Source organism: Oncorhynchus nerka, linkage group LG24 (genome assembly GCF_034236695.1).
Source record: "Oncorhynchus nerka isolate Pitt River linkage group LG24, Oner_Uvic_2.0, whole genome shotgun sequence".
Lineage (NCBI taxonomy): Eukaryota > Metazoa > Chordata > Actinopteri > Salmoniformes > Salmonidae > Oncorhynchus > Oncorhynchus nerka.
In genome coordinates, this window is record NC_088419.1 from 15,073,326 (window position 1) to 15,090,461 (window position 17,136).

At 40.3% G+C, this 17,136-nt stretch overlaps 1 protein-coding gene across 2 annotated transcripts in view; it reads left to right on the forward strand.

Moving 5' to 3' along the window:
- lin28b (lin-28 homolog B (C. elegans)) overlaps positions 1 to 15,127 on the forward strand; it is a 49,022-nt gene extending 33,895 nt beyond the window's left edge. For both annotated transcript variants that reach the window (XM_029645324.2, XM_029645325.2), the window contains exon 4: positions 11,717 to 15,127. In XM_029645324.2, the coding sequence (XP_029501184.1) occupies positions 11,717 to 12,008 (292 nt within the window). In that variant the 3' untranslated portion in view covers positions 12,009 to 15,127. The remainder of the gene's footprint in view (positions 1 to 11,716) is intronic.
- Positions 15,128 to 17,136: the final 2,009 nt, after the last annotated feature.

Below are 17,136 nucleotides of genomic sequence, written 5' to 3' on the forward strand. Positions count from 1 at the left end.
AACACACTTAGGTTGGAGTCATTAAAACTCGTTTATGTAAACTTCCGACTTCAACTCTGTATATATATATTATAGTACCAGTCAAAAGTTGACACACCTACTCATTCAAGGGTTTTTATTTTTACTATTCGCTACATTGTTGAATAATAGTAAAGATATCAAAACAATGAAATAACCCATATGGAATCATGTAGTAACCAAGTGTCATAACTGAGATTCTTCAAAGTAGCCAACCTTTGCCTTGATGACAGCTTTGCACTCTTGCCATTCTCTCAACCAGCTTCATGATGTAGTCACATGGAATGCATTTCAATTAACATGCGTACCTTGTTAAGTTAATTTGTGGAATTTGTTTCTTAATGTGTTTTAGCCAATCCGTTGTGTTGTGACAAGGCAGGGCTGGTATACAGACAGGTTGCAATGGGTCGGACACTTTCCGAAAACAAAGTTAGCTTGTAACAGTGAACCTTTTTTTGTGGGATACACATAAAGCAATTCTAGGTCTTGTGGCATATTTTGGTTAAACTGTCCCCAATTCAATGGAATTGCAACCCTTTGCACGCACAGTGCATTCTTCCATCACATTTACATCTGATTCTCAAGATCTTGCACACTAATGAGATTCTATTGAGCCCACACTACTACACTGTCTGAGCCAAGGACTACATGCTTTCTGGTAAGTTTTTGATTACAATACTGGGTGGGGTGAATATATTTTATGTTACACACATTATTTTTTGTTAACTAGTAAATAGTAACCTATAGCAAAGTGTGTCTAAATCATTTCTAACTTGTTAACAATTTCTGCAAGTTAGTTTGCTACCATGTGGGTTTTAGCTTTCTTGAGCCTGCTATCGGAGGAGTGTTAATTCACCTGTTTCCATACATGTTTTATTTGAAAACATTCATCTTACAAAGGACTTGTTTAATCTAACTGCGTAACTATTATCTATTGTTTTTATTCTTCTAATCTTTACAGGACAATGCCATGGCACGATCTGATGTGGAGACATTTCACTGCAGCTAATGTTGAAGGAAAAGCTGTGTACATTTGCAAATACTGTGCCAAATCATATGTGAAGAAAGCAAAAAAGATGCAGAAACATCTGACCAAGTGCATAAAGTTCCCTCAGCGCTCACAACAAGCAACCTCTGACAAAGGTCCCTCTACTTCTATGTGAGGTGAAAATGATGAATCAAGACACATTATTAGAAACAGATCATGGTCCTCCTGGAATCAGAAGGTTTTTTGACTCAATGGAGGAACGTAGTTAGAGAAATGCTGTTGAATGTCTTTCTCGAGCGGTGTATGCAAATGTTTACTTCTGATGCTCACAGGCAATGTGTATTGGAAGAGATGTCTGAATGTTCTTCGCCCAGCATACACCCCTCCAACCAGACATGCTTTATCCAGTCATTTGCTGGATGCAGAGTTCAAGAGAAGGTCAAGCAAATTATAGAGAAATCAGACTGTATTGCAATCATCTCTGATGGGTGGTCGAATGTTCGACCAACCAGTATTCTACAAGAGCACAGACATAAGGGACAACAGACACACCGGTCTCTACATTGCAGATGAGCTGAAGGCAGTTATCAATGACCTTGGACCACAGAAGGTATTTGCACTGGTGACAGACAATGCTGCGAACATGAAGGCTGCTTGGTCTAAAGTGGAGGAGTCCTACCCTCACATCACACCCATTGGCTGTGCTGCTCATACATTGAATCTGCTCCTCGAGGACATCATGGCACTGAAAACATTGGATACACTCTACAGGAGAGCCAAGGAAATGGTTAGGTATGTGAAGGGTCATCAAGGTATAGCAGCAATCTACCTCACCAAGCAAAGTGAGAAGAATAAGAGCACCACATTGAAGCTGCCCAGCAACACCCGTTGGGGGTGTTGTTGTCATCATATTTGACAGTCTCCTGGAGGGGAAGGAGTGGCCATATCACAGTCTGCTGATATGGACAGCCCCATCAAGAGGATCCTCCTGGATGATACGTTTTGGGAGAGCAGCCTGAAACTCCTGAAACCTATAGCAGTAGCCATTGCACGGATTGAGGGGGACAATGCCATCCTGTCTGATGTTCAGACTGCTTGCAGATGTAAGAGAAATCCATACTGCCCTGCCTTCTTTACTGTTTCTCCAAGCAGAGGAACCTGCAGTTATGAAATGCATAAAAAAGCATGAAGACTTCTGCCTGAAGCCCATACACGCCGCAGTTGGACCCCAAGTATGCTGGCAAGAGCATCCTGTCTGGTGCAGAGATCAACAAGGCCTATGGTGTCATCACTACTGTGTTTGGCCACCTTGGCCTGGATGAGGTTAAGGTTCTTGACAGTCTGGCAAAGTACACTGACAAGCAAGGGCTTTGGGATGGAGATGCAATATGGCAGTCATGCCAACATATCTCATCAGCCACCTGGTGGAAGGGACTTTGTGGATCTGAAGCTCTTTCCCCTTTTGCCTCCATCATCCTCCAAATAACACCAACATCCACCACCTCAGAGTGTAACTGGTCCTTGTTTGGGAAAACACACACAAAAGCATGCAACAGGCTGACCAATACAAGGGTTGAAAAATTGGTGGCCATCTGGGAAAATTTGAGGCTTTGAGCCTGACAACAAGCCATCCTCAACAAGGTTGGAAAGTGACAGTGAAAATGAGGCCTCAGAGTCTGATGTTCAAGAGGTGGACATTGAGGAGGTCCAGGGAGAAGACATGGAAGCCAACCAAAGCTTTAGTTTCTAAATCATCATTTTACAGATGTATGTCAAAAACGTTTTTGGGAGATGTGATGGATCATTGGGGATCATTCAATATTCCTTTTTGTTCAGTGAAATCATAATAAACGTTCAATCGATAACTAATTAAATGTTTTTATTTATATTGGAAGGATTTAATCATTTGCATTTATGTCTCCTTATCATAAACCTTTTACCTTATGTTTCTGTCTCCATATTTATTATATGGTAAATATATCCAATGCAAGAAACATCTACATTTAAGTGGTATTAATATTAATTTGCATATATTCCCGTTAATTCCCACGGAATGTGTCCACCTCTGAATATTCCCCAAAATGTGCAACCCTATATACAGAAGATATACACTGGCATTAACATCTGCTAACCATGTGTATGTGACCAATAACATTTGATTTGATTAACAGGTGTGTCTTAAGTTAATTTGTGGATTTTTTTTCCTCATTAATGCATTTGAGCCAATCACTTGTGTTGAGATGGGGTATACAGAAGATACCCCTATTTGGTAAAAGACCAAGTCCATATTATGGCAAGAACAGCTCAAATAAGCAACGAGAAACGACAGTCCATCATTACTTTAAGACTTGAAGGTCAGTTAATCTAGAAAATTTCAAGAACATTGAACGTTTCTTCAAGTGCAGTTGCAAACACCATCAAGCACTGTGATTGGCTGTGCTGACTGTCTCTATAGAGGACCGCGACTGCTGCAGAGGATAAGTTAATTTCATAGGGCCGGCAGGTAGCCTAGTGGTTAGAGCGTTGAACTTGTAACCGAAAGGTTGCAAGATTGAATCCCCGAGCTGACAAGGTACAAATCTGTCCTTCTGCTCCTGAACAAGGCAGTTAACCCACTGTTCCTAGGCCGTCATTGTAAAATAAGAATTTGTTCTTAACTGACTTGCCTAGTTAAATAAAGTTAAAATAAATGAGAGTTTCCACCCTCAGAAATTGCAGCCCAAATAAATGCTTCACAGAGTTCAAGTAACAACTGTTCAGAGGAGACCGTGAATCAGGCCTTCATGGTCGAATTGCTGCAAATAAACCACTTCTACTAGACTCCGAGTAAGTGAACGGATCTCTGCATGTGTGGTTCCCACGGTGAAGCATGGAGGAGGTGGTGTAATGGTGTGGGGGTGCTTTGCTGGTGCCATTGTCTGATTTATTTAGAATTCAAGGCACACGTAACCAGAATGGCTACCACACCTACTCTGCGACTCACAAAAACATGGCGGTTGGAACCAAAATTCTACCTAACATCTGATCAATCGCATTAAGAAGGAAAGAAATTTGGCATAATCACCTTTAACAAGTCAAACCTGTTAATTGAAATGCATTCCAGGTGACTACCTCATGAAGCTGGTTGAGAGAACGCCAAGAATGTGCAAATCAAGGTAATGGGTGGCTACTTTGAAGAATCTCAAATATAAAATATATTTAGATTTGTTTAACACTTTTTTTGGTTACTACATGATTCCATATGTGTTATTGCATAGTTCGGATGTCTTCACTATTATTCTACAATGTAGAAAATAGTAAAACAAAAAACCTGGAATGAGGTGGTGTCCATTTTGACTGTACTGTGTGAATATATAGAACAAAAATATAAATGGAACATGCAACAATAAGAAAGGAGGACCAAGGCACTCTTCATATAATTAAAACGCCTTTATTAGCATGGGATGTTCAATAGAAAGAGTTTTAAAAATCCGACGTGTTTTGGCTGCATGGCCTTCGTCAGGGAGTACAAAAATAATAATATGATGTCCTCTTTTGAACAGCTTTTCCAATTAGCCCTAATTAGAAGAGGGCGTGGTTACAAAATTGGACACACCTAGTAAGCAACACTATACACATTAAAAAGTGAAATACTGTAGCTATGTTATCATAAAGATACAACTCCAAGCTAGAAGTATCAGGACACTTAAAGGTAGTTCTAACCTTAAATGACTGGGAGAAGTGTCAAGAGTAAGAAAGCAATATATTCCATAGTACACTAGAACAAAGCAAACATGAACAACAACAGTCTAAACATAGCTGAGGGCAATTGAGCAAAATATCCTCTAGATGACAGCAAACGGACCCATCACAACCCTACAGGAAGGGTGAGAAATCCATATCTTCATTTAAACCAGGTATTTAGTGGCCTGTAGTCTGTAAATCCATATCTTCATTTAAACCAGGGTATTTAGTGGCCTGTAGTTCTGTAAATCCATATCTTCATTTAAACCAGGGTATTTAGTGGCCTATAGTTTGTAAATCCATATCTTCATTTAAACCAGGGTATTTAGTGGCCTATAGTTTGTAAATCCATATCTTCATTTAAACCAGGGTATTTAGTGGGCTGTAGTTTGTAAATCCATATCTTTATTTAAACCAGGGTATTTAGTGGCCTGTAGTTCTGTAAATCCATATCTTCATTTAAACCAGGGTATTTAGTGGCCTGTAGTTTGTAAATCCATATCTTCATTTAAACCAGGGTATTTAGTGGCCTGTAGTTCTGTAAATCCATATCTTCATTTAAACCAGGGTATTTAGTGGCCTGTAGTTCTGTAAATCCATATCTTCATTTAAACCAGGTATTTAGTGGCCTGTAGTTCTGTAAATCCATATCTTCATTTAAACCAGGGTATTTAGTGGGCTGTAGTCTGTAAATCCATATCATCATTTAAACCAGGGTATTTAGTGGGCTGTAGTCTGTAAATCCATATCTTCATTTAAACCAGGGTACTTAGTGGCCTGTAGTTTGTAAATCCATATCTTCATTTAAACCAGGGTATTTAGTGGCCTGTAGTTTGTAAATCCATATCTTCATTTAAACCAGGGTATTTAGTGGCCTGTAGTTCTGTAAATCCATATCCTCATTTAAACCAGGGTATTTAGTGGCCTGTAGTTTGTAAATCCATATACTCATTTAAACCAGGGTATTTAGTAGCCTGTAGTTTGTAAATCCATATCCTCATTTAAACCAGGTATTTGGTGTCCTGTAGTCTGTAAATCCATATCTTCATTTAAACCAGGGTATTTAGTGGCCTGTAGTTTGTATATCCATATCTTCATTTAAACCAGGGTATTTAGTGGCCTGTAGTTTGTAAATCCATATCTTCATTTAAACCAGGGTATTTAGTGGCCTGTAGTTCTGTAAATCCATATCCTCATTTAAACCAGGGTATTTAGTGGCCTGTAGTTTGTAAATCCATATCCTCATTTAAACCAGGGTATTTAGTGGCCTGTAGTTTGTAAATCCATATCCTCATTTAAACCAGGTATTTGGTGTCCTGTAGTCTGTAAATCCATATCTTCATTTAAACCAGGGTATTTAGTGGCCTGTAGTTTGTAAATACATATCTTCATTTAAACCAGGGTATTTAGTGGCCTGTAGTTTGTAAATCCATATCTTCATTTAAACCAGGTATTTAGTGGCCTGTAGTCTGTAAATCCATATCTTCATTTAAACCAGGGTATTTAGTGGGCTGTAGTTTGTAAATCCATATCTTCATTTAAACCAGGGTACTTAGTGGCCTGTAGTTCTGTAAATCCATATCTTCATTTAAACCAGGGTATTTAGTGTCCTGTAGTTTGTAAATCCAAAAGCCTTCCCTTTGGTTTAACTGTTTAAGACGGTCCCCTTTTCTAATAGAGGCCGGAATATGATCAATACCCATAGCTTGTAGGGAGGCAGGGTTGCCATGGTGTAGGGACTTGTAGTTCCTTGCCATGGGGTAGTCTTCATTGCCTACCCGTATGGCGTACTTGTGTTCCACTAAGCGGTCTTGAAGGAGTCTCTTTGTCCGTCCAATGTAGAACACCTTGCACTGTGGACATTCCAATCTATAGATGACGAGTGGTTTTGCAGTTAATGAAATGCTTGACGTGATACTCCATTTAGGAAGCTGTGTCAACAAAATACTTCTTCTGTGCCATATGTCTGCAATGGTTGCAATGGTTACATTTAAGAGCCCTTGGGTTTGTGGTCAAGCCAAGTTTTTTGAGAGTCACCCGGAAGATAACTGTGGACTAATTTGTCATTTAGGGTCGGACATCTCTTAAAGCTTATGGCTGGTGGCTCAGGAAAGACTTGGCGTAGTAGCGTATCACTTTGGATGATTCCCAAATTATTTTTAATGATTATTTTAATGTTCTCTGCTTCAGTGCTATATTTTGTAACAAAATACACTCTCTGATGTGTCACGAGGCACTCCCATTCGCAACAAGTTCTCTCTGTCAAGTAATCCAGCCCTTATACCTGCATCTTTCAGGACCTGAACGCTGTAGCCTCGATTCAAGAAGCAGATTTGACACTGTAGTCTGTTTCCTGATCTCAAATTCTGCGGACTCTTTGGAATTGGCCATATGGAATGTTCTCTTTTAGCCTTTTGGGGTGAAAGCTGTCTGCCCTCAGAATGGTATTCCCATCTGTAGGCTTGCACACATCTAAGATTGATGTGTGCAAACAACCTTTGTCATTTTTACTAATGTCGAGGTCCAAAAAATGAATGTTATCCTTGCTGTACTCCATAGTTAGTTTGATGTTAGGGTTAATGTTGTTAAGGTATTGGTGGAAGGAAATAAGTTAATCTTCTGAGTTGGACCAGAACAGGGAAACATCATCAATATAGCATCCCCACCATATAATCCAGTCAAAGAAATGGTTATTAGAAGGATCCAAAATGAAGTCATTTACACAAGTACAAACCAGCGTAGGAAGGGCTGTAGCTCCCATGGCACATCCTTTAACCTGTTTAATACGGTCCTGAAAGATAAAGATGTTATGATTAACTTCTTGGTGACAGGAGGCAGTATTTTCACATCCAGATGAAATGCATGCCCAAATTCAACTGCCTGCTACTCATCTCCAGAAGATAAGATATGCATATTACTAGTATAATTTGATAGAAAACACTCTGAAGTTTCTAAACCTATTTGAATCATGTCTGTGAGTATAACATAACTTATTTAGCAGGCGAAACCATTCAGATTTCTTTTTAGGTCACTCTTTTCAATGGGTTTTCATTGGGAATCCAGATTTCTAAGGGACCTTCTTGCAGTTCCTATCGCTTCCACTGGATGTCAGTCTTTAGAGATTGGTTGAGGTTATTCCTTTGTGTGATGAAGAAGCACCACTTTTGTCTGCTTTTTCGTTCATTTTAGGACAATGATTCGGTTGTGTTTCGGAGGACACTTGGCTTTCGACCTTAGTCTCTCCCGAGCCCGTACGAGATGAGACAAGATAGTAACTACTAACAATTGGATATCACGAAAAATATATAAATTGTCGTGTTTGGTTGGAGTCAACAGATTCTTAAACAGATTCTCCACATTAAAATTCACTTTTTGGCAAATGTATTCAGTGTGGCATTCTGGATGATGGGACAAAAAGTGGATTTAGGCTTAAAAGGTGTTTTTGAGGGAACAAACTGCCTGACCTGAGACACTGGCGTCTGTAGTTGGAGAGATGTTTTGCTTGTACCAGGCCAATTCCTGTAGAAAGGAAATAGGTCAATTCATTAGTTGAATATGTGGCAAAGGACAGTCCTTTAGACAATACCCTTATACAATCATCAGAAAGGGGTTCTCCAGAAATGTTGATCACAGCCTTGTTCTGGTCCTGCTCCGTGTGGTTGGATAGTCTTGATTTCTTCCTCCCCCTCCGTGTTGGCCTCTTCCGCGTCCTCTCCTTCTCTTGTTGAGGAACCTCTTCCTGAACTAAAAAATATTGGGAGGAGCCTCTAAATGTCTGGGGTGATCCTCATCGTCACTGCTTGTAAAGTTGAAAGAAACAGATCTAGATCTTCTTCTCTGGGGATGTGATTCTGAATTCTTGCGTGTTGGTTTTCTCCAGGCAAAGACCTTGCCATCTCTAGAGTCTACTTCATCTCTTCTAAATGTTCTTAGCTTGTCTTGCTTCAATGTCAGAGTGAATGTGTCTACTTTTTCTTTCAAGATCTCATCACATTGTGCTTTGTTAGAATTGTCACTTTGTTCTGTGATTTTACTTTTTACTTCAATTTCTGTTTGGACTACTTGTCTGTCCTTTTTAGATTATTCTATTAGAAGTAGCATTAGGTCAAAAGAACACTTGTTGAGAATAGCCTCCCATTTATCTCTACATTTAGTTTTACCTTGTGCTCCATTAGCTGGAAACTTCATAATACTGAGTCCTCTGAGATTAGGCCTTTCCTCCAATAGTCAGACAAGGTGATAGAATTGAGGTCAAGTTTGGTATCTTCCTCCATAAGGTGTTACAAGCCTCTGTAAGCCTTGTTTAAGTCCATTCCAGTATTCTCTGTGGATGTCATCTCATCTAGCAATGTGGTAGGGGTAATAATCCTTTGGCTTTCTTCATGGGAATAGGAACATCTTCTAGCCTCTTGGGTAAAATCCATAGTTTGAGTTGTAAAATGTCCTAAAATAAAATGACTGTGGAGCTGCTTCCTCTAAGCACCACCCAAGTGCTGTGATTAATTAGTAGAAAGAGGAGGAAGGGAAGCGCTACTAAGGTACACAATAGTACATTTTGATAGACAGAAGGGGCTCTTTGGTAAAAGGGGTAAATTGGTCATCAAAAAGAATGGAGGACTAAGGCACTGTTCATATAATGAATTAAAATGTATTGATCATATTCCGGCCTCTATTAGAAAAGGGGACCGTCTTAAACAGTTAACCTCTCTGGGATATGTGCTAGCGTCCCACCAGGCCAAAAGCCAGGGAAAATGCAGAGTGCCAAATTCAATAAATTACTATAAAAATCAAACTTTCATTAAATCACACATGCAAGATAGCAAATTAAAGCTAAGCTTGTTGTGAATCCAACCAACATTCAAAAAGGCTTTTCGGCAAAAGCAAACGATGCTATTATCTGAGGATAGCACCTCCGTAAACAAAAGAGACAAGCATATTTCAACCCTGCAGGCGTGACACACAACGCAGAAATAAAAATGTAATTCATGTCTTACCTTTGACGAGCTTCTTCTGTTGGCACTCCAATATGTCCCATAAACATCACAAATTGTCCTTTTGTTCCATTAATTCCGTCGATATATATATCCACAATGTCCATTTATTTGGCGCGTTTGATCCAGAAAAACACCGGTTCCAACTTGCTCAACGTGACTACAAAATATCTCAAAAGTTACCTGTATACTTTGCCAAAACATTTCAAACTTTTTTAAAAATGTAAATAATCAATAATGTGGCTGGAGTGTCAGCAGTTCCTGCAAGAGGAAGGGATTGATGCTATGGACTGGCCCGTCCGTTCCCCAGACCTGAATCCAATTGAGCACATCTGGGACATCATGTCTCGCTCCATCCACCAACGCCACGTTGCACCACAGACTGTCCAGGAGTTGGCGGATGCTTTAGTCCAGGTCTGGGAGGAGATCCCTCAGGAGACCACCTCATCAGGAGCATGCCCAGGCGTTGTAGGGAGGTCATACAGGCACGTGGATGCCACACACACTACTGAGCCTCATTTTGACTTGTTTTAAGGACATTACATCAAAGTTGGATCAGCCTGTAGTGTGGTTTTCCACTTTAATTTTGAGTGTGACTCCAAATCCAGACCTCCATGGGTTGATAAATTTGATTTCCATTGATCATTTTTGTGTGATTTTGTTGTCAGCACATTCAACTATGTAAAGAAAAAAGTATTTAATAAGAATATTTAATTCATTCAGATCTAGGATGTGTTATTTTAGTGTTCCCTTTATTTTTTTGAGCAGTGTATATATATATATATATATATGTATAAATATAGAAACTGCTGGGTAGTGACAATAGTTTCTGGCATTTCAAAGGGATTTATGGCCTTTGTTATGCTGCCATCTAGTGGAGGAAAGAGCACATGTACAGAAATCAAGGAATCCTGAATAAGGCCCCAATAATCTCCACCTCAGCACCAGTGGTGGAAAAAGTACCCAATTGTCATACTTGCGTAAAAGTAAAGGTACGTTAATAGAAAATGACTCAAGTAAAAGTGAAAGTCACCCAGTAAAATACTACTTGAGTGAAAGTTTAAAAGTATTTGTTTTGAAATATATTGAAGTATCAAAAATAAAACTATAAATCATTTCAAATTCCTTATGAAGCAAACCAGACAACACCATTTTCTTGTTTTTAAAATGTATGGATAGCCAGGGGAGCACTCAGACATCATTTACAAACAAAGCATTTGTGTTTAGTGAGTCTACCAGATCAGAGGCAGTAGGGATGACCAGGGATGTTCTCTTGATAAGTGCATGAATTGGACCCAATTTCCTGTCCTGCTAAGCATTCAAAATGTATGGATTAAAAAGTACATTATTTCCTTTTAGGAATGTAGTGAAGTAAAAGTAGTCAAAAAGACAAGCAGTAAAATACAGACCCCAAAAATGAAGTAGTACTTTAAAGTACTAAAGTATTACTTAAAATATTGTTACTTAAGTACCGCTGCTCAGCCCATAGCACTGGGTTGATGTCAGGAAATTGCTTTTATTCTTTTGGTTAACACTTTACATAAAGCTGACTGGTAGACATTATTACATCTTATAAGAGTGTATGGGGCTTTATGATGTCTAATAATGTCTTGTTGGACTAGTAACCGAATGGTTGTTCTTAACTGACTTGCCTAGTTAAATAAAGGTCAAATAAATAGCTAAATAATAATTAGGCTTGTAATATGTCACGTCTCTCAATGTAACACATTTTCATCTGATGTTTAGTCAAGATGACTGACGATAATAACAGATGAAGCCTAATGACAAGACTTGCTGTGTATTATAGCTCCATCGTAACACATTATACCTGTTGACTCCTATTAAAGCAGTATCCAATTATGACTTAATTCTTATGAGTCATTGAATGTTGTTTACATACTAGTAGCAAATTGGGTGACACCGTTTTATGTCCTTTACCTGTTCCTCCTCCTCTCATCCTTTTCTCTCCATTCCACTCCCACTGTCCTCTGTCCAGCTGTTATAACTGTGGAGGTCTGGACCACCATGCCAAGGAGTGTGGCCTGCCCCCCCAGCCAAAGAAATGCCACTACTGCCAGAGCATCAGGCACATGGTGGCCCAGTGTCCCCACAAGGTGCTGGCGGCCCCCACAGGCTTTCAGGACCCCCTGCACCCCTCTACCTCGACCCACCTGTACCCCGCCGACGAGGAGAAGCGCTCGGGCTCGTCCCCCCTTGAGGGCCCCTCGCCCTCCCCAGAGGAGCTACCCCAGTCACACCGCGTTGGCCCCCAGAGGGGGAGGAAATAGGGGGAGAGCTGTACCTCCCGACCCCTGACTCTCCTCACCTAAGGAACCCCCCTTAACCCCCACCCCTAATCTACCTCGCACTTGTGGAAATAATAGGTCTATTTTTGGCAGGACCAGCGCAGCTATGGCAACGATCGTCAGGGGTACGGATGTATGTGACTGACTGGCTGTGGCAGCTATGACAACCATTGCTGGGGATATGGATGCATGTGAATGACTGTCTCTTTGTGTGTGACTGGTCTCAATCAGTGCAGCTCAAGAGACGATATGGTCTTAAAGAGAAACAAGGTTGGCGGTGAATCTAATGACTCTCTGGGTTAGATGATGTCATCCATAACTCTTTCTGTGGCAATTTCTGAATAGGACTCGCTTCTCTTTTAGATTTTGGTCCACCTGGTTCATATTTATATTATATAACCGTTCCAAAGGTCATGATGCGGCGATCCAGCAGAGTTAATTTTAAGCATTAAGGATTTTAAATAAGGCCTTGATGTAGGCCAGTGCTTCTTAATCCTGTGAATTTTAGTTGTATCCTTCGCATCTACACACTAGATTCAACTAATCAACTCACCACCAACTTGTTCTACTTTTTTTCTAAGAGTGTGGGATCAGGATTGATAGGCCCTGTATCAAAACAATGGAACCTCAACCAATCAGAAGCAAAATTATTCTTTAATGTGGCCTATCCAATCAGTGTAGAGGAGATTACCATGGATACTAGAGTGAATGTCATACCTACCAGTAGCCTAACTGTCACTCCTGAACCACAGAATATTTTCTAGTTCAGTGGTACTGACAATTGACTGCAGAGTGCATAGCATTGAATCCAGGCATGTGTGCATACTTGCTTGTGTGTGTGAGTGGGGTTGTGAGTGGAGTTGTGTGTGTGTGTGGGCTTTTGTATGTGGGTGCGAGAGACGTTGACCCTTTCACAAAACAACAGTGGCAGACGAGAAGTTTCATCTTTCAGATTAGGGGCCAACCTCTAGCTGGACTTGCTATTAACAATAATATTTCATATAATCCTACACATGCCTCATAAGAAACCATATAATCAATATCCACCGATAGGTTTGTTTCAAAACAGAAAAAAATACCATTATTTAATTGGACTAGATCTAGAGTTGGGTTGCTGGCTAATTAGTTGAACAGTTTATAAACTCACAATATATGTCAGTAATATATGTATGAAAGAATAGCATATTATTAAAATGTAAGTAATATTCTAACATAGTTTAAGAAAGCTCTGTATTGTGCGTAGGATTCTTTGTCAAGTTAACACAGCGTTATGTTAAAGCACCATCACACCCCTCTCTCCCTTGACCTGTGTGACATCACTATCTCCTTCACTCTACCCCTCTATCACAAGCTATCCCCTCTCCTCCTTTGACCTGTGTGACATCACTATCTCCTTCACTCTACCCCTCTATCACAAGCTATCCCCTCTCCTCCTTTGACCTGTGTGACATCACTATCTCCTTCACTCTACCCCTCTATCACAAGCTATCCCCTCTCCTCCTTTGACCTGTGTGACATCACTATCTCCTTCACTCTACCCCTCTATCACAAGCTATCCCCTCTCCTCCTTTGACCTGTGTGACATCACTATCTCCTTCACTCTACCCCTCTATCACAAGCTATCCCCTCTCCTTTGACCTGTGTGACATCACTATCTCCTTCACTCTACCCCTCTATCACAAGCTATCCCCTCTCCTCCTTTGACCTGTGTGACATCACTATCTCCTTCACTCTACCCCTCTATCACAAGCTATCCCCTCTCCTCCTTTGACCTGTGTGACATCACTATCTCCTTCACTCTACCCCTCTATCACAAGCTATCCCCTCTCCTCCTTTGACCTGTGTGACATCACTATCCTTCACTCTACCCCTCTATCACAAGCTATCCCCTCTCCTCCTTTGACCTGTGTGACATCACTATCTCCTTCACTCTACCCCTCTATCACAAGCTATCCCCTCTCCTCCTTTGACCTGTGTGACATCACTATCTCCTTCACTCTACCCCTCTATCAAAAGCTATCCCCTCTCCTCCTTTGACCTGTGTGACATCACTATCCTTCACTCTACCCCTCTATCACAAGCTATCCCCTCTCCTCCTTTGACCTGTGTGACATCACTATCTCCTTCACTCTACCCCTCTATCACAAGCTATCCCCTCTCCTCCTTTGACCTGTGTGACATCACTATCTCCTTCACTCTACCCCTCTATCAAAAGCTATCCCCTCTCCTCCTTTGACCTGTGTGACATCACTATCTCCTTCACTCTACCCCTCTATCACAAGCTATCCCCTCTCCTCCTTTGACCTGTGTGACATCACTATCTCCTTCACTCTACCCCTCTATCACAAGCTATCCCCTCTCCTCCTTTGACCTGTGTGACATCACTATCTCCTTCACTCTACCCCTCTATCACAAGCTATCCCCTCTCCTCCTTTGCCATCAAGTGCCTAGGGCCTGGAGGTTCTCCCTGACTTAATTAGGTAAACCTCAGAATCCTAGATAAAGGCCCAGTAACAGTCAAGTCTACATACCCTCTAGGTCTGTGTGATGTCACAATCCCCCTCAAAACAGGATTCCAAAACACCGCTGCCGTGTTCCAAATAGTCCAGAGATTTACTAAGACAGGAAGGAGGGAGGCAGAAAAAACTCAAATGCTGGTTTTCGTATGACGTGAATCCTCTGCGACTTTCCAGTAGCGCGTATCCTAATGAAACGTGACAACTCTTCTCTGACCATATTGAATGTGAAAATAACTTCTCTGAAGTGGCACTCCACCCAAAAGTTAATGTGGCTCACTTTGGAAATGTATCTTAATGTGCTGACAAATCAAATGACTTTGTATGATGATATCAAACTAGCTTGTGTTTTCTAAAGCTCTAAAACAAACTATGTAGGTAACCAACTGTTTTTGGTATACATTTCTGTACCAAAGAGTATGGCTTCATTTGAAGGCATTTTAAAAGTAGGAATTGTCGCTTTGATGTTCCTGCTCCTTTGGAATTTCTAGGGACGATTGCTGAAAGTTCAACACTGAGGTTGTTTATGTACAGCTTTTTGAATGTGTGACATGCATCGAAATAAATCCAACAAGTGCACAACAACAGAGAGGAAGAGAATGACCAAACCACACAACGAGCACAGACCAAGGAGCACTCACCTGGATAGTATTCCATTTTTGGTACAATGTTTATTTTTTATTTTTTTTACCCACAATTCCTCTCAGGATGATAAACTGTTCTCAGGGAATAAAAAAAATAATATTTTATTCTTTTGGGAATCATCCACCAAGTTTTAATGTTTCTGTACCTCATGTACTGATATTAGTTAACTACCTCTTGAGTTATGCATATTTGTGCATTTCTTTCATATGTTTTGTATTATTGATCTTGTATGAATAACTGTAGGACTATATTGTACTGAGGCTTTGTGAGTTTTTGAAGGGCCCTTTGTGTTGCCACAGATTTTTATCAGTCATTTCAACAAAAATATATATATTTTTTGTTTGTTTCCAGCAAAATCCTACCTCATTTCCTGTGTTTCCTCCTGGCCCCTCCTACCGCCTCTGTGCAGTTTTTTGTTACAATCCGGCGCTGTTGGCACAGGAGTCACAATGCCATTTCAATCAATCACATAACTGAAATAGTAGATCGGTTGTGACTATAACAATTGTTTTCACATCAAAGACAGTTTTTTAGGCCTTTTACTTGGGTTTGAAATGGGAGTGTTAATCACCACATCCAGGGTGAATTCTCTCTGCCAGCTAAGTCTGTGTGTGTGTGTCAGCTTTTCCGAGCATAAAATACTGTTTGCTTAGCTGCAGACAACAACCAGTGAGGAATCCTCCGTTTTAGGCCAGCTATATAGGCATGTCGTTGGTCAAGTGTTTATACACCATTTTTATACTAACCTCATTTTAAAAGGATTTGACTTTGTTGTAAAATAAAAAAACTTTTGTCATTGTTTGTAACCACTTGATAATGACCGGCATGAGGTGGACACGAATAAGATTGTACTGCGTATATGCACAAGGAGATTGTGCCTATCAATGTTTTGTCTGAGTAGTCCCACCGCATTACCAAATAGCTATTTTTCTCTTTGGGTTCGTCAGTAAGTGACCTAAATGTCAGCCATTTTGACAACCTCCAAAAATCACAAGTTGTGTTGGCTCAAGGTCATTTCTTTTTGTAAACAACACTATCTAGTTATGAGTGGCATTAATAATACTTAACACGAAATATGTAGATTTTTATAGTAATAGTGACCTTGCATATGTAGAGATCCTTTTTTTTTCATGAATATTCTTATTTTTGGACTGAAAAACCAACTACTCTGAGATGAAAAGGAGTTTTTGGGTGAAGGCTGCAGTATTACAGTATAAACTCACCTCCTAGTCTTACAGTTTGCAGTACATGGTCGACTAGTTTATGCCGAAATATGAACAAAAAGTACCAGTTTCTTCAAATCATTGGAACTACTGATTTGATTATTGTCTCATCTTGCTATCCTGTTCAGTATTTAACAGTCAGGTAGGGAATTATGTTGTGTGAATTGCGAAACTCTCATAGGCTCTGTTCAAATGCACGTACTAGCACTCCACTTTCAATACATGTCCAGTATGGTTGGAAATTGGAATAAGTCCCATTTATAAAACACAACTGGAGACACCGCATCATTTTTGGAGGAATCTGTGACACAAAGGTGTTACGGTAGCTAGTAAAAGAGCTTTTAGGAGCGGTCGGGGACTAACTGGAAATATTAACTTTAGCTAGCTAGGCAACTGTTGGCCGATTTGACTTATTTGTAGTTAGTTTGCTACAGCACTGCTTTTTGAGAGCAAACCTAACGCTGCCTCCAAAACTGACAGGGTGTAAACCACTACATCTCGATGTTTAACGTCCCCACTTTCTTAGCGTGTACATGCCCAATACATCGGTTCATACTAGGTGGGATCAAGGTGCTAGTGTGGTAAAAGAATGCTGTCTCTAAGGTGGTTGTGTTCAGATTAGCTTTCTGTTGTGGACTGAGGCACCATATGATTTACTTGTCTAATAGGCTGCATTCAGGCGCATTGAGTCGAATGTTTCACACACTTGTGTTTGATGTACTTGAC